Source organism: Bactrocera neohumeralis, unplaced genomic scaffold (assembly GCF_024586455.1).
Source record: "Bactrocera neohumeralis isolate Rockhampton unplaced genomic scaffold, APGP_CSIRO_Bneo_wtdbg2-racon-allhic-juicebox.fasta_v2 cluster09, whole genome shotgun sequence".
Lineage (NCBI taxonomy): Eukaryota > Metazoa > Arthropoda > Insecta > Diptera > Tephritidae > Bactrocera > Bactrocera neohumeralis.
Genome location: NW_026089622.1, coordinates 22,391,423 through 22,409,408, shown reverse-complemented (window position 1 = coordinate 22,409,408; position 17,986 = coordinate 22,391,423). Strand labels below are relative to the sequence as shown.

General features: G+C 39.5%; 2 protein-coding genes and 1 pseudogene across 6 annotated transcripts in view; 1 reads left to right on the top strand and 2 right to left on the bottom strand.

Annotated features, from left to right (window-relative positions):
• Nucleotides 1–4,424, bottom strand: part of LOC126764179 (putative nuclease HARBI1) — a 62,132-nt gene extending 57,708 nt beyond the window's left edge. Inside the window, exon 1 of one of the 2 annotated variants that reach the window (XM_050481973.1) lies at nt 4,110–4,424. In XM_050481973.1, the coding sequence (XP_050337930.1) occupies nt 4,110–4,114 (5 nt within the window). In that variant the 5' untranslated portion in view covers nt 4,115–4,424. The remainder of the gene's footprint in view (nt 1–4,109) is intronic. The other variant, XM_050481972.1, reaches the window with a different exon arrangement.
• The window catches only part of LOC126764069 (uncharacterized), a 378,237-nt gene extending 360,818 nt beyond the window's left edge, over nt 1–17,419 (bottom strand). For 2 of the 4 annotated variants that reach the window (XM_050481839.1, XM_050481838.1), the window contains exon 1: nt 14,697–17,419. In XM_050481839.1, the coding sequence (XP_050337796.1) occupies nt 15,415–16,710 (1,296 nt within the window). In that variant the 5' untranslated portion in view covers nt 16,711–17,419 and the 3' untranslated portion in view covers nt 14,697–15,414. The remainder of the gene's footprint in view (nt 1–14,696) is intronic. The other 2 variants (XM_050481837.1, XM_050481836.1) reach the window with 1 other exon arrangement.
• On the top strand, nt 6,236–6,428 carry LOC126764774 (small nucleolar RNA U3; annotated as a pseudogene).
• Nucleotides 17,420–17,986: the final 567 nt, after the last annotated feature.

The following is a 17,986-nucleotide window of genomic DNA, read 5'->3' as shown; positions in this document are numbered from 1 at the left end:
AATACATATGGATGTTTACACCAATAAAAAACACAGTTTTATCACTTTTATTGATAAATTTTCAAGATATGCAATGGCACTAGCCTTAGAAGATAGAAACAGCATCACAATCATAGAAAAAATTAGTCTCTATCTCTGTCTCAGAGGTAAGCCAACAAAAATTATAACAGACAACGAATTTAACTCAGTAAACATAAAAGAACTCTTAAAACAGGAATCCATTGACGTTCATTTTACAAAACCAAATAATCACACAGGAAACGCTGATGTAGAAAGGCTACACTGTACTATTTCCGAAAAATTCAGAGCACTGGAAGCCATGAAATCACCACTTTCAACACAAGAAAGAGTTTTTAAAAGTATAGAATGGTTAACAACTTAGTCCACACCACGATAAAAGCAAAACCTATAGATGTAATTGAAGGTAGAACAGATAAAGCCAAAATATACAAAACTCTAGAGGATAATTAAAAACGTACAATTGAAAAATTGAAATAACAGCGCGAAAGGTTTCAAAATACGCAACAGGAAGGGTATGTGAAGAACTATAAGGCTCTTAGGCATAAATACGAACCAAGATATCGCACACTAAATTTACAAAACATACACTCTTCCAATATTTAAAAAAAAATAAATTTTCAGGTCAAATGGTTCCAACCTCTTTGATGATACTACTGGCATTGCCACCAATCCAACCTCATCTCACAATAGAAAAAATTTAAACTAATCTTGGATACATGGAAGTATGGATCGAAGACGTCCAACTTGCAAAAACCTACGACATATAATAAATATAGCGGAAATATTAGGTATAATCGACACAATTCACAAAAATATAGAACATGCTGGCCTACAGGAAAAAACAGAAATTTCGGAAATGCAACTTAACAATATAACAAGAAAAAACGTTAACTTCGGTTGCACCGAAGCTAAATACCCTACACAGGTGCATTTCTGCTAGTAACTATGTGTTCAGTTTGTATGGAAGCTATATGCTATAGTTAACCGATCTGAACAATTTCTTCGGAGATTACATTTTTGCTTTAGAAAATAATATGTACCAAATTTCGTGAATATATCTTGTCAAATGTGAAAGTTGTCCATACAAGAACTTGATTCCGATCGTTCAGTTTGTATGACAGCTATATGTTATAGTGGTCCGATATCGGCCGTTCCGACAAATGAGCAGCTTCTTGAAGAGAAAATGACGTTTGCAAAACTTCAAAACGATTTCTTAAAAACTGAGGGACTAGTTCGTATATATGCAGACAGACAGACGGACATGGCTAAATCGACTCAGCTCGACATACTGATCATTTGTATATATACTTTATAGGGTCTCCGACGATTCCTTCTGGGTGTTACAAACTTCGTGACAAACTTAATATACCCTGTTCAGGGTATAAAAAGCAAAGCTTTAACTTTAATACCACACAGACGGCGAAGAGGCCTCATTAATATTTTTGGAACAGCTCAAGAATGGTTATTCCGCACTATGGATGATAACGATAGGCTAGAAATAGAAGCACATCTGAATTCAATAGATACAAATAACCATAATGCAATTAATAATCTTAATAGTCAGATAAGCATTAATACACACTTTAATAAAACTTTCTCTAAACTCAAGTCTATTATAGAAAGCGACCGTAACATAATAAATTCGAAATTAAATAGCATAAATAAAATTAACAACGAAATACAAAGCCAAATTCAATACAACGTCTTTACACTTACACTAAAAATTATACAGGACAATATCGAACACATTCAGCAATACATAGCTGCATCAAAGCTAGGAATTTTTTACGGAAGCATGTTGACAAAAGAAGAGATAACTAAGTTCGGAATAGATTTCAATAAACTGCAAAATATTAAACTGGAAACTCTTATTGATAGCAATGGGAATATATCGGGTGATTTTTTAAGAGCTTGATAACTTTTTTTTAAAAAAAAACGCATAAAATTTGCAAAATCTCATCGGTTCTTTATTTGAAACGTTAGATTGGTTCATGACATTTACTTTTTGAAGATAATTTCATTTAAATGTTGACCGCGGCTGCGTCTTAGGTGGTCCATTCGGAAAGTCCAATTTTGGGCAACTTTTTCGAGCATTTCGGCCGGAATATTTTATCGACAAATTTTGTTCAGCGATGAGGCTCATTTCTGGTTGAATGGCTACGTAAATAAGCAAAATTGCCGCATTTGGGGTGAAGAGCAACCAGAAGCCGTTCAAGAACTGCCCATGCATCCCGAAAAATGCACTGTTTGGTGTGGTTTGTACGCTGGTGGAATCATTGGACCGTATTTTTTCAAAGATGCTGTTGGACGCAACGTTACGGTGAATGGCGATCGCTATCGTTCGATGCTAACAAACTTTTTGTTGCCAAAAATGGAAGAACTGAACTTGGTTGACATGTGGTTTCAACAAGATGGCGCTACATGCCACACAGCTCGCGATTCTATGGCCATTTTGAGGGAAAACTTCGGAGAACAATTCATCTCAAGAAATGGACCCGTAAGTTGGCCACCAAGATCATGCGATTTAACGCCTTTAGACTATTTTTTGTGGGGCTACGTCAAGTCTAAAGTCTACAGAAATAAGCCAGCAACTATTCCAGCTTTGGAAGACAACATTTCCGAAGAAATTCGGGCTATTCCGGCCGAAATGCTCGAAAAAGTTGCCCAAAATTGGACTTTCCGAATGGACCACCTAAGACGCAGCCGCGGTCAACATTTAAATGAAATTATCTTCAAAAAGTAAATGTCATGAACCAATCTAACGTTTCAAATAAAGAACCGATGAGATTTTGCAAATTTTATGCGTTTTTTTTTAAAAAAGTTATCAAGCTCTTAAAAAATCACCCGATATATGTATAATACGTAATTTATGTGACTGAAGTACTTTCGCGAAGTACTCCTTTCTGCGTTGGCGGCCTTCGGCCGCGCTCTAAAAAAATAACCCTGGCCGAGCGAATACCTGGGGTGACTGAAGTACTATCGCGTAGTACTCCTTTCTGCATTGGCGGCCTTCGGCCGTGCTCTAAAAAAATAACTCTGGCCGAGCGAATACCCGGGGTGACTGAAGTACTTTCGCGTAGTACTCCTTTCTGCGTTAAAAATAAAAAAATATATTGACTTTTTGTTATAAAGTGGTGAAAGTGGTTATATTCTTTGGTTATTATGCACTCATATTCAAACAAAATTTAAGTTTTCTTTATAAAATGGATAAATATTGATTATTGTTTCTGTCAGCAATTTCCATTTATTTTTTATGATACATTGGTTTGTATTTTAGGTGACGATATACATATATATATATATATATATATATATATATATTATATTTAAAATATGAGTTTGAGTGCATAATAACCAAAAAATATAACTACTTTATATCCAAAACTCAAATTTTGTTTCAATATGAGTGCATGATAACCAAAAAATATAACCACTTTATATCCAATATTCAAACAAAATTTAAGTTTTCGTTTTTTTTTTATTTTTTTTTCTTTTATGTTCATAAGTACTATCTCTTAATAAACCCCAAATATAGTACGAGTATTAATACTATAACTTTTACAAAAGCAAACTTAATACGAAAAAAGGTATTTTCTTATCGTTTTTGTTCATAATTAATCAGAAAATAATAAAATAAACTTTAGGACAAAGAACAAAAATTTTTTTGCAGAGTCGTGTTATCAACATTATCATCAAATTCAATTTCAACACTCTCTCTGTTAGCGATTTACGGTAAGGCACGATACTACACTCCTAAAGAAGTAATAAAATGAATCGATGACTGATTAGCAATTAAAATCGCCTACCGAACATATAAATTATGTTCACAATTTTGTTTTCGAATTGAAAATAAAGAAGAAAATAAACTCTTGAAAAATAAAAGTATTACTTTCTTAAAACACACGAGAAAATTATCTTTCGAATTGAAGTGCTGTTGCTTCGACTCAACCAATTTAAAAATATTGAAGAAAAAGTTAAAAATAAAACTATCAAAAAATGCTCTTTAAATTTATCGAAAAACTTCTAGCTCACCATAATAAAATGAGCTTTGTCAATTAAATTTTCGTTAAAAGTTGCAACAAACCAACCTCATGCAAAGAAAATGGGAACAAAGTCCAACGCTTCCTATTTCGTTGTTGTTATTGACCAATTTTTCCAAAAATTAACTATCACACAATGAATTTGAAATTAATCTAAAAATTTATAATTCCAGGTGCACCGGTACGAAATACAAATACATTTTTCACCACCAGTGGCTATTCGATGAAAAATTGATTTTCTTTCGTGTCTGGCTAGATGACACACGACACTGGACGACAACACATCACATACACGCGATCAACATATGAAGACACCACACATTAATACACACGGATATACACTATTCATGCGGACATCACACCACGTCTCTACACTACCCAACAATCAAAACCGACCGCTCCAGAAGAAGAGGCCCCTTTTTTTCCTCGATTTCGCACCGACCGAATTTTTCAATTTAACATTCTGCATCATCCATACATATTATACACTAAAGTTGAAGTGCCGTCACGTTGAATAAACGGACTGTTTTTTTTTTTGAATTTATACTTCTTATACGAGTTCGGAAAAGGTTGCGAAAATGTGATTTCAATTTCTGAACGCGCACATGCGTATACATACACTCATATGAGAATGTGCAGATACACAAGATAGGATAGAAGATGTATGCCTTTTGACATCGTATACTATACAAATAAATATTTTTCTTAATAATTGAAATTAAATTTATCACAGCAATATACATAGTATACATACATGCTGTTATAAATTTAATTTCTATTAGTAAGAAAAATATTTATTTGTATAGTATACGATGTTAAAAGCAAAAAATTAAAAATTTATTCTGTCGAGATTCGAACCTGTGGTAGCATCTTGACTTTCCAAGCGCTTACCACCAACACCACCATTGACACTTAGGTTGCGCTGACTTAAGTATGGTTTGGTTATGCATGTACATAAGAAACATACGATGGTTCTAATAATTTTGTTTAAGTATAGAAATATGCTTTTGTACAACATTTACTTTCGCAAACATACAGACAAATGTGCAAACGATATATGTATGTATGATTTTTTCGCATTTTGCTTCTACGCCGGTCAAATTTCTATACAAAAATCGGCTGAAATGTGTGAGAAAATAAAAAATGGACAACTAGGGCAAATAATTTTTAAACAATTTATTGACAATTAAATATAAATGAAAATACATGTAAATTTACTTAAATTTATTGAAATTTCCTTTCGCATTTTTCGGCACTTTCAAATTAATTAATATAAGTAAAATTCACGACTTAACCCGCACACGTCTTATTCGCGCAAAATTTCCAACTTTATGAAAATTGGCGCAATTATTGACACTTCAATTTTATGTAAAGTTTAAAACATGTTTACATATGAATATATAATATATTTGATTTTGGCGCAATTATTGACACTTGTCTTAATATACATACAAAATTTGGCCAAAACGAAACAATGAAATACATAATTACTTTTGCATGTCAATATGGAAATGCCGACGGCAAAGGCATATATTGCACATTCATATGTAAATACAAGCGATTTCTTGGTTGAAAAGCAAAAATTGAAGCATGAGAAATTGAAATGCCGACGGCAAAACGAAACTGCTTACATTCGTACATTGCGTATGAATCATGAAAATATCATCATAATGTTTAGGTAAATCTTTTATATATTTAAAATGAATTGTTATAAAATAAGATCAAATTAACATTAAATAATTTGAAAAATAATAAATCAAAAATAAAAGAGTTCTACATACATATTTCCATCCTATGGAATATCAAAGAAGTCATTTTATAAATACATATATTTCTGTCTCTTCATATTCTCGGTTAGAATGTGTGAGAGAATTGTAAAAAATGTTAAAATTGCGAGGCGAATTCCGACCTACAATGTTAACAAATGCGGTGAATTCCCTAATTTGAATCTATCAAATGTTCTCAGTCGAACCTGCTCCTTCTCTATACTTTTAGTCAGAGTCAGTCTTCATTTACTTTTTTTGCAAATCGACCCGCGATGACGAGGTGACTATTCACATGTGTGCGCATATGTATGTTTGTATGCTTGTGCATTATTGAAGTTATACTTTTTTTTCTTTCGTTTGTCTTTCATTTCTGCGAATTCTCAACTATTTTATGTGACCTTTTGTTGAAATACCCTGCGTTGGTCCTTGAAAAATTCATTTACATTTTTTGGAAATCGACCCGCGATGACGAAGTATTTTCGTTTTATCTGACAGCGTAAGGTTTAAGAAGTTCATTTCTAATTTTGTCTTGTGGCATATTAGAAATGATGTTTCTTCGAAAATCGTTCGCTTACAACGGATAAAACGACTTCTGATTGGTGATTTTAATGAATAAATTCCTTTTGGTTGAAATGCTCTGCGTTGGCCGTTGAAAAGTTAAGACTATACTTCTCAGGATCATTCATTTCTTCAAAGAAATTAATGACCTTTAGAAATATGCATATTTGCATTATTTCGTTGTCATTTTCATATTCGTAGCAATAGAATTTCTATGGCATAAGTAAAGTAATGGCCGCCGATTGTCACACCTTGCCGCTGTAGCAGCTTCGCCTACAAACATGCGTAAATATGTATGTATGTAAACGTATGATCGTGAATACATATCGACGCAGATTTTTGCGAGAAGCACCAGAAAGTTGTGCAATTTATGATTTTTGGCTTTTACCATCGTCGCGAAAATACGACTGGTTGGCAAAGGCATGCTCGGGAAGATGTTACGGCCTCTGTTTTTATGAATGAAGCGAGATCGCTTGTGGAATTTACGCCTGCGTTCATGAATGAAATCGTTTTTGTTGTAAAATGTACTACAATTTGGCTGCCATATTGACTTGTGAAGATCATTTTTTTGTTGGTGACATATTCATATGTGTACGCATATGTATGTTTGTATGCTTGTGCATTATTTGTTTGGCAATGTAAGCAAATATATGTACATATAAGTATATATGAATGTATGAACATGCAAGTCAATGCGCGCACATGTAATAAGTATATTGATAAGTAATGAAGATATGATTTCAATTTCTGAACGCGCACCGATAACTGCTGGGCCTTCAACGCGTGTTGGTGGATTACAAAAGAGAGATGATTACGCTGCATATTCTCTTCCGCAACGAAGAGACAGAACTACTTTTCTAGTAAAAGTTCCTTCATTTAGGCTTTGCTTTATTCTTCATTTTATGTGCATATTAAATTTATAAAATGTGAATTTAAGTTTTCTAGTTTTCTTTCCTACAAAATGATATGCATTTCTTGGAATATCACTAAGAAGTATAACTTCATCCGCGCGTAGGGACTCCACGCACCTTTTTTTATATTTTTGCTAAGTGTGAAGTTTTAGGGCCCTGGTAAGTGGTGACAAAGAGGAAGGAAGCAAACATTGGTCCTTGGAGCCATATTGAGAGGCACTATGGAAAAGTGAAACAATAAAAAAATGGACATATGTTTAATAATATATACTCAGTGAACGAATTTGAAAAAAAAAATTAAGCAAATTAAAAAACAAATTGTACTGTGACACAAAAGTACAATTAAAACAGTGAAAAAGAAAACGTGAGAAATTGGCAGTGCGAGACTTACATATGTGCATACATATACATACTATATGTACATACGTATGATACTATGCAAAACATTTGCCCTCATAAAATATAAAAACAAAAAAAAAGAAGGTGTAAACTATTAAATATAATAAAAAGAGAGCGCCCGAAATAAATAACATAGCGTGCGCGAAATCGGATAACACAACAAAAATATATACATACATAAATAACCACACAAAACGGGCGCGAATTAATACTAAACTAACCAAAAAATTCAACAACAACATTGCCAGCCACAAAGTCAGCACAACCAAAGGACTGGGAGAAGAGGCTACGAAACGTACATACACTCATATTGTCCCCAAAACCCCTGGCGGAAATCCAAGTGAGTTGTATCGTTTCCTATCAATATTTATATATGCATAGGTATGTTTTTTTTTAATAAAAAGGGCAAAAAAAATAAAAATAAAGAAGAAAAATCCGTTGCCAAACTATTTTAGTATTCGGTTTATTTCCGGTAAAAACCGAAATACCGCTAAGAAACAAAACAGTTTGGTAATACGTATAATAAATAATTGATTGCCGATAAATGCTTATCGTTGTGTGAAACACACAAAATTATCTCAACAACAAGAAATTTTTGAAGTATTTACTAACACCAATTTCCACTATATAGTATAAGCAGGATTGCTTAAAATAAGCTAAAGGCAAATCATAGCAGACAAAAGAGAGAAAATATTTTAACTTAAGAACATACATATGTGTAAATAAAATTTGATATACATACATCATATACTATATATCCCACATACATATATTTATATATAACGTACAAAGAGTATAACTTGCTCTTTTATATAATAACTGATTAAATAAGTCTAACAACATATAAGAGTAAACTCTGTACATCGACAATAAATGCTTAATGTCTGCTAATTTTCTTTCCGCGGTTTATCCGTACTGCGAACTTATATACATATGTACGTACACGCGTACTTAAGTACAAGTATGTCACCGAATGAGTGAGAGTTAGTTGAGCATCAACCACACTCCGAGGCGGACGTGTGAGGGCAGCGGCGGACGTTCTTTATATATGTTTTTTTTTTGATCATCATTAAAATACAATTGTTGTTTGTTATAAGCGCTTCACTTTTGAATTCGGGGAAAAACTGTCGGGTTACAACTCAGAAGTGGGATTTTATCTAAAGCCTACAAAGGATTTGTAGAATTTCGCTAGTGCGCGACAAAACTACAAAAGTTTCCCGAAAATTCGTTCAAACGATAATAGAACGAAAGAAGAGGGAAAGAGACACAAGAGACGCGAGTGTACAAAAGAAATACTGCAAAGACAATTTGTCGCTAAAAGTATACCAGCGGCAAATATAACAGGCAGTGAGGCAGTGCAACGGTTTTCAACACAAAGCGTTGAAGGCGAACGAGAGCGTCGACAAAGAGAAGTTGATGCAATTGAAATAAATTACGAATGGTAAAAAGAAGAAGGAAAACAGACGCCAGAAAGAACGGACGTGTTTAGGGAAAACAAAATGGTCTTGGTAAAAATTAAAAATTTGAAAGTCGAACAACTAAACCGGGTGCTAAGAAGTCAAAACTTTACGGTGGTCGGAAATAAGGCGCTAAAGGTAGCAAAAGTCAGCGAAATATATGGCGCAGATGAGGTCGACTCAGAGGAGCTTGAAGTTGGAGGCGATGGAGACAACGGTCAACAACAGATGGATGAATTGCGCAACGCTATTCTGGAATTAACGAAAACTGTCGGTGAACTCACAGCTACGCTCAGAAGTGATGAAGGTACAGTTACGGCTGAGGGTCCGCGAATGACGTCAACGCCAGCACATATGAACGAGGTGGTCACAACGGCACAAAGGCCAAGGGTGGCAGGACAAGGAAGGGCTAGCGGTTTCCAGGAAATTTGTGGGTTGATGCCAGAGTACGACCCATTAAAGGGCACGTTAAGCAGTGCAGTGTTCATAGAGAAGACGGTACAGTTGCGTAGCGCATATGAATTGACGGAGCAGGAAATATTGGTAGCAGCACAATCAAAACTAAGAGGGGTCGCAAAAGAATGGCTAGACGCCCAACAAGTATTCCAAACGTGGGCTGAATTCGTTGCAGCCTTTGAACGAGATTTCCCAGCTACAATGATATCAGCACAGGTGCACCGTGAGATGGTACAACGGAAGCGGCAATCACGTGAGACATTTGAAGAATATTGTTATGCCATGTTAAGTATTGGGCGACGGGGGAAGATGGACGAGGAGTCCATTAACTCGTACATCATCACGGGTCTAAACGACGCATCACTAACGCGCACGTTGTTGGCTCTAAAGGTGCCGACATGCAACGATCTTCTACAATCCATTAAGGGGTTGGTCGCCATGCCAACTACCACGATGGTAAGCATGTCAGACTATGGGACTCCAAGCGATATGGCCAACAAAACAACGGTCGAGAGGAAGCATATCAAATGCTATAATTGCAACTCGTTTGGGCACATTGCGGCTAAATGTCCTCAACCTCCACGAAAACCCAAATGTGCTCGGTGCAACAAGGTGGGGCATGAAGCCAAAGCATGTCCCGCCGAACGACCAACAGTGGCAAAGGTCAACGACGAAGTCATCGTTGCAGTCAACCCAGCAAGCAAAGAAGTCATGGTCAACGGGGAGCAATACAGTGGTTTCATCGACACGAGTAGTGACTTCTCACTTATTGCGTAATCTAAAGTGCCGCATGACGCAGAGCGCCGAACTTCAGTAAAACGCCTTCTAGGATTCGGCGGAGCGGTGGTGAACAGCACAGAACTAGCTAACATCAACATCGTCATTGATGGAATTACGATCTCGACAGCCTGTCAGATCGTTCCAGATAAGTTTATGCCATACGATATTATTATTGGTAGCGACATTTTATGCAAAGAAGGTTGCAGAATAACCATCGACTCTGGGGTTATTCGAGTGCATATGTGCCAGACTAATACGTTCAACATTGCCGAAGCACTCAATCCAGATGAAGTTAAAGTGTGCTACATAAGTACGAGAGCTGCTTTACGGAGACATTGGCGAATCTAGAGAGATGTAGAACAACCGAAATGGAAATCTCTATCAGTAGCGATCAACCAGTCATCGGTAGGCGCTATCAAGTGGCGTTAAGTCAACGACCAACGTTATCGAAAATCATCGACGAGCTGCTTAAGTACGATATCATCAGGCCAAGTTCATCACCACATTCGGCTCCAGTGATCTTGGTAAAAAAATCGGATGGTGAAGACAGGATGTGTTTCGATTATCGGGCACTCAACGCAGTGACATTAAGGAAACACTTCCCAATGCCTATCGACGAGGAGCAGTTGTCAAAGCTCGCCAATAACCATGTATTTACCATATTGGATATGACGGCTGGTTACTACCAGATCCCGTTAACAGAACACAGCAAACAGTACACCGCGTTCTTGACACCAGACGGGTTGTACGAGAACAACGTGATGCCATTCGGGTTGCGTAATGCGCCGATGGTATTCCAAGAAATGGTAACAAAGCTGGTGAAAGGGTTAAGTCATCGTGACCTAATAATAAGCTACGTGGATGAAGTCATCATCGCTACGAAAACGGTTGCAGGATGCTTCCATCGAGGTCCTCAATGAATTTTTACAAGCAGTAAAAGAAGCCGGACTTACTTTGAGGCTGTCCAAATGTACCTTCATGGCAACGCGTATACAGTTCCTTGGTCATGTCATCAGCGCAGAGGGCATCCAGACGACTTTCCGCAACCACGCACGCCAACGGAGGTGCGACAGTTTCTGGGCCTAGCCGGATTTTCCGGAAATTCGTCAAAGGGTATAGCATCATAGCCAAGCCATTAGCCTCCTTACTCAAGAAGGAAGCAACGTTTGTATGGGCCGAGGAACAGCAAGAGGCATTTACGAATCTGAAGCAAGCTCTAACTCCGCAACCAGTTTTTGTCATGTTTGATCCGACGAAGGAACATGAGGTGCACACAGATGCGAGTGCAGCCGGTGTCTCGGGTGTTATGCTGCAGCAAGAGGGTGGCTGGAAACCGGTTCAATACTACAGCCGGCAGTGCAGTTCAGCAGAATCCAGGTATCCGAGTCACGAATTGGAAGTCTTGGCTGTTGTGGAATCGGTGGAGAGATTCCGTGTGTTCTTACTGAGCACTTATTTTGTAGTTCGCACCGACTGCAACGCAGTGGTTACAACCAAAGAAGCTACTCCGTTGAGGCCACGCATCGCGAGGTGGTGGCTGCGGTTGCAAGAATTTGATTTTACGTGCAAACATCTTGCCGGTGTTCAGATGCAACACGTTGATGCATTGAGCAGAGCTTCAGGTGAGCCACCCACCCAGCCGGAAACAGTTGCAGATTATGTGTTAGCAGTTGGTCACGTCAGGGCGCCAGACGATTGGGTATATGCGATGGAGATTCAGGATGGGTCGCTGAAGAGAATTTGTGAGGTACTTCAAGGCAGAACTGGAGAAACCAACGAAGCTATAGTCAAGCAACTAAACACCGAGTACGAATTCCGCAATGGTCGGTTATTTCGCAAGGTCAATAAGGAAGTCAGGCTGGTGGTGCCGCACGCAGTTAGGTGGCGCGTTACTAAGGCATGCCACGATGATGTCGGTCATTTTGCGTTAGAAAAGACACTGGACAGGTTGATTAAGCATTTTTGGTTTCCTCGAATGCGTCGGTATGTTAAATCCTATATCGCTGCCTGTGATGAGCCTTAACAAGGTCGCAAGTGGCAAAAAGCAAAGTCAACTTCATGTTGCGGAGGTGCTACCGATACCATTCCGGCATATTTACCTTGATCATGTAGGACCATTTCCAAAAAGCAGTACCGGTCAGGCGTATGTCCTCGTCATGGTATGGGGGTTCAGTAAATATTCCTTACTGGAAGTTGTACGAAATACCGAAAGCACACCAGTAATAAAGGCGCTAGTAGATATGATGGCAATCTTTGGTCAACCGCTACGTATCACCTCTGACTGAGGAACCACATTCACATCAAAGCAGTTTGAAGCATTCACCCACAAGAATGGTATTCAACATACGAAGACAGCGGTACGAATCCCGAGAGCAAATGGTCAGGCAGAGCGAGTGAACAAAACGCTCTTAACTGCACTGAAATGTATGGCTATCGAGACTAGGGCTTGGGACTTATCACTACCAGCACTCCAGTGGAGTCTTAATTCGCAGAAAAATGAGGTAACACAGTATACACCTAATGAGCTAGTCTTCTTCTTTAATCCTAGGGACGTAACCGATAACCGAATCATTCAAGCTTTGCACGACGAGGTCACCGAGATGTCAGACATCGAGATAAAAAGGGGCGAGGCAGCACAGAATATCATGAATCAGCGGAACAAATGGAAGGAGAGGTATGATCAACGTCACCGGAAGTCTCGGAAATACCAAGTCGGGGACCTGGTTGTAGTCGATTACGTCCCAAGTGCAACAGGAGAGTCTCATAAATTTGACCCGGTGTACAAGGGTCCATACATGGTAACGAAGGTGCTGGACTACGACCGATACATCATCGAAGACTTACCAGATGCCACAGTGACACAGCGCAGGTATTGCAACGTCATGTCGGTGGACCACCTCACGCCATGGGGTTCGTCCAGTCCCGAACTAGACAGCGATAACTCGTCTTGGGATGACGAGATGTCAGGAGAGGCCGAGCTGTCACCGAATGAGTGAGAGTAGGTTGAGCATCAACCACACTCCGAGGCGGACGTGTGACGGCAGCGGCGGACGTTCTTTGTATATGTTTTTTTTTTATCATCATTAAAATACAATTTTTGTATGTTATAAGCGCTTCACTTTTGAATTCGGGGAAAAACTGTCGGGTTACAAGTACATACATACGCATTATAAGTACATACATACATATTCGCGAAAAAACATCTGGTAAAAAATATACCCCATTTACATCGGATACAATTTAAATAAAAGAAAAATTTTTCAAAATTCGGAAAATTTATTATAATAATATACATACTTAAAAATTTGTAGAATCGTGCATCGTCACATATGCAAATACGCATATTGCTTCAAAGTCCGCATTGGCATATATCCCGCAATACCCCCTGTAATTTGGCAAACAAACCCAAGCAGAATTGCGTTAAACAAATTAAATTCTAATACATGTGTATGTACATACATGCATATGTACAAAGTGCAGTGATCTCTAAAACGAGCTCTCATTTACACATAATAAACAAACACATCCATTTATAGATATACTCTACAGGACTTACGGACACAATATATATATATTTTTAAAGTCTGATATATATACAAAAATTGTTGCGGCTAATAACAAGTAATTTAATAAAATTAAATTGAGTGCTCGTGATTTACATAATTCGAAAACAAAAATAAAACAACTCTTATATGACTTAAAAGAGTTTTCGGTTACACATAAGCACGATTATAGGCGGCAATTAAAAGCGTGTTTGGTTCATTAATTTAATTCAAAACTCTTCTTCTTCTTAATTGGCGTAGACACCGCTTACGCGATTATAGCCGAGTTAACAACAGCGCGCCAGTCGTTTCTCCTTTTCGCTACGTGGCGCCAATTGGATATTCCAAGCGTAGCCAGGTCCTTCTCCAACGGAGTGGAGGTCTTCCTCTTCCTCTGCTTCCCCCGGCGGGTACAGCGTCGAATACTTCCAGAGCTGGAGTCTTTTCGTCCATTCGGACAACATGACCTAGCCAGCGTAGCCGCTGCCTTTTAATTCGCTGAACTATGTCAATGTCGTCGTATATCTCGTACAGCTCATCGTTCCATCGAATGCGATATTCGCCGTGGCCAACGCGCAAAGGACCATAAATCTTTCGCAGAACTTTTCTCTCGAAAACTCGCAACGTCGACTCATCAGTTGTTGACAACGTCCAGGCCTCTGCACCATATAGCAGGACGGGAATTATGAGCGACTTATAGAGTTTGGCTTTTGTTCGTCGAGAGAGAACTTTACTCTTCAATTGACTACTCAGTCCGAAGTAGCACCTGTTGGCAAGAGTTATCCTGCGTTGGATTTCTAGGCTGACATTGTTGGTGGTGTTTACGCTGGTTCCAAGATAGACGAAATTATCAACGACTTCAAAGTTATGACTGTCAACAGTGACGTGAGCGCCAAGTCGCGAGTGCGACGACTGTTTGTTTGATGACAGGAGATATTTCGTCTTGCCCTCGTTCACTGCCAGACCCATTTTCTGTGCTTCCTTGTCCAGCCTGGAGAAAGCAGAACTAACGGCGCGGGTGTTGAGGCCGATGATATCAATATCGTCGGCATACGCCAGCAGCTGTACACTCTTATAGAAGATGGTACCTTCTCTGTTTAGTTCTGCAGCTCGTACTATTTTCTCCAGAAGCAGGTTGAAGAAGTCGCACGATAGGGAGTCGCCTTGTCTGAAACCTCGTTTGGTATCGAACGGCTCGGAGAGGTCCTTCCCGATCCTGACGGAGCTTTTCGTGTTGTTCAACGTCAGTTTACACAGCCGTATTAGTTTTGCGGGGATACCAAATTCAGACATCGCGGCATAAAGGCAGCTCCTTTTCGTGCTGTCGAAAGCGGCTTTGAAATCGACGAAGAGGTGGTGTGTGTCGATTCTCCTTTCACGGGTCTTTTCCAAGATTTGGCTCATGGTGAATATCTGGTCGGTTGTTGATTTTCCAGGTCTGAAGCCACACTGATAAGGTCCAATCAGTTTGTTGACGGTGGGCTTTAATCTTTCACACAATACGCTCGATAGAACCTTATATGCGATGTTGAGGAGGCTAATCCCACGGTAATTGGCGCAGATTGTGGGGTCTCCTTTTTATGGATTGGGCATAGCACACTTAAATTCCAATCGTTGGGCATGCTTTCGTCCGACCATATTTTACAAAGAAGCTGATGCATGCTCCTTATCAGTTCTTCGCCGCCGTGTTTGAATAGCTCGGCCGGCAATCCGTCGGCCCCTGCCGCTTTGTTGTTCTTCAGGCGGGCAATTGCTATTCGAACTTCTTCATGGTCGGGTAATGGAACGTCTGCTCCATCATCATCGATTGGGGATTCGGGTTCTCCTTCTCCTGGTGTTGTGCGTTCACTGCCATTCAGCAGGCTGGAGAAGTGTTCCCTCCATAATTTAAGTATACTGTGGGCATCGGTCACTAGATCACCTTTGGGGGTTCTACAAGAGTATGCTCCGGTCTTGAAACCTTCTGTAAGCCGCCGCATTTTTTCGTAGAATTTTCGAGCATTACCCCTGTCGGCCAGCTTATCAAGCTCTTCATACTCACGCATTTCGGCCTCTTTCTTTTTCTGTCTGCAGATGCGTCTCGCTTCCCTCTTCAATTCTCGGTATCTATCCCATCCCGCACGTGTTGTGGTCGATCGTAACGTTGCGAGGTAGGCAGCCCGTTTTCTCTCCGCTGCGGCGCGGCACTCTTCGTCGTACCAGTTGTTCTTTTGCACTTTCCGAAAACCAAGGGTTTCGGATGCAGCTGTACGTAAGGAGTTTGAAATGCCGTCCCACAGTTCCCTTATACCGAGTTGTTGATGAGTGCTCTCAGAGAGCAGAAGTGCAAGCCGAGTAGAAAATCGTTCGGCAGTCTGTTGTGATTGCAGCTTTTCGACGTCGAACCTTCCTTGTGTTTGTTGGCGTGCGTTTTTTGCTGCACAGAGGCGGGTGCGAATCTTGGCTGCAACAAGATAGTGGTCCGAGTCGATGTTAGGACCTCGGAGCGCACGCACATCTAAAACACTGGAGACGTGTCTTCCGTCTATCACAACATGATCGATCTGGTTGGTAGTTTTTCGATCCGGAGACAGCCAGGTAGCTTGATGAATCTTCTTATGCTGGAATCTAGTACTACAGATAACCATATTTCGGGCCCCGGCGAAGTCGATCAGCCTCAACCCATTTGGGGATGTTTCCTCGTGGAGGCTGAATTTACCGACCGTAGTGCCAAAGATACCTTCTTGCCCACCCTGGCGTTGAAGTCGCCAAGCACGATTTTGACATCGTGGCGGGGGCATCTCTCATAAGTGCGTTCCAAGCACTCATAAAAGGCATCTTTGGTCACATCGTCCTTCTCATCCGTCGGAGCGTGGGCGCAGATCAGCGATATGTTGAAGAACCTCGCTTTGATGCGGATTGTGGCTAGACGTTCATTCACCGGAGTGAATGATAGTACTCGGCGACGGAGTCTCTCTCCCACCACGAATCCCACACCAAACTTGCGCTCCTTTATATGGCCACTGTAGTAAATGTCACAAGGACCTACTCGTCTCTGTCCTTGTCCCGTCCATCGCATTTCTTGGACGGCGGTTATGTCAGCCTTTGTTTTTACGAGGACATCAACCAGCTGGGCAGCGGCACCTTCCCAATTAAGGGGCCGGACATTCCAGGTGCATGCCCTTAATTCGTAGTCCTTCTTTCGTTTGCCATGGTCGTCATCAAAAGGGGGGTCTCTCATCCGAGGCTGCTGTTGGTTTTTCATTGGGGTGAGCTTTTTACGTGGCGGGTCCCAAACCCAGCGCACAACCCTATGCAGGGGTGTTTCGCCTTCTCACTTTAGCTCACCTTCGAACGGATGTTCTTAGGCTACCCAGAGGATACTTGGTCAAAGACCGGAAGTCGTGAGCTGCTTGAGTCATATGTAAAAGAATCGTTTCTGGCCACTCCCAAGTGAATGGCGATCAGAGAACTTTCCTCACTTGCGTGAACTTCTACACATGACCCCATCCTCCTCTTTATTACATAAATACTCTTATTTACATAAAATAGTTCTCGTCTTAACATACATACTATATACGAAATCTATCGTGAAATTCAATTAGTAATTTCAGTTTATAAAAACTAGCTGACCTCGCAGGCGTTGTCCTGCGTGAAATTACGTGGTTTGAAATGAAAAGAAAGTTGAATTTATATTGTGTTGAAAATTATTTATTTGCGATTTTTCTACATCTTATTCAATGTAACGCTTCTTGATAAACAACGTTTTTTGGTTTTATGTATTTTGTTCACAAATTATTAGGGTACAGGAACGCTGTAGTATATTCTATTTTATTTTATTTTTGTTACAATAGAAATTTCACAGTATCTCTTCGTATTTATTCGTTACAATATCTTTTTTCACTATATAAGCTTTACAATCGCTTCTTCACTATATAAGTTTCACAATATCTTCTTCACTATATACGATAAACGTTAAAAATGTCTTGCTTCGAATGTTAAATAGATTAAATTTTTCCATTTTTGTTGCGGTGTTGGTGAACTGACCGATGCGCGCGTATGTCGGCGTACGTGCCT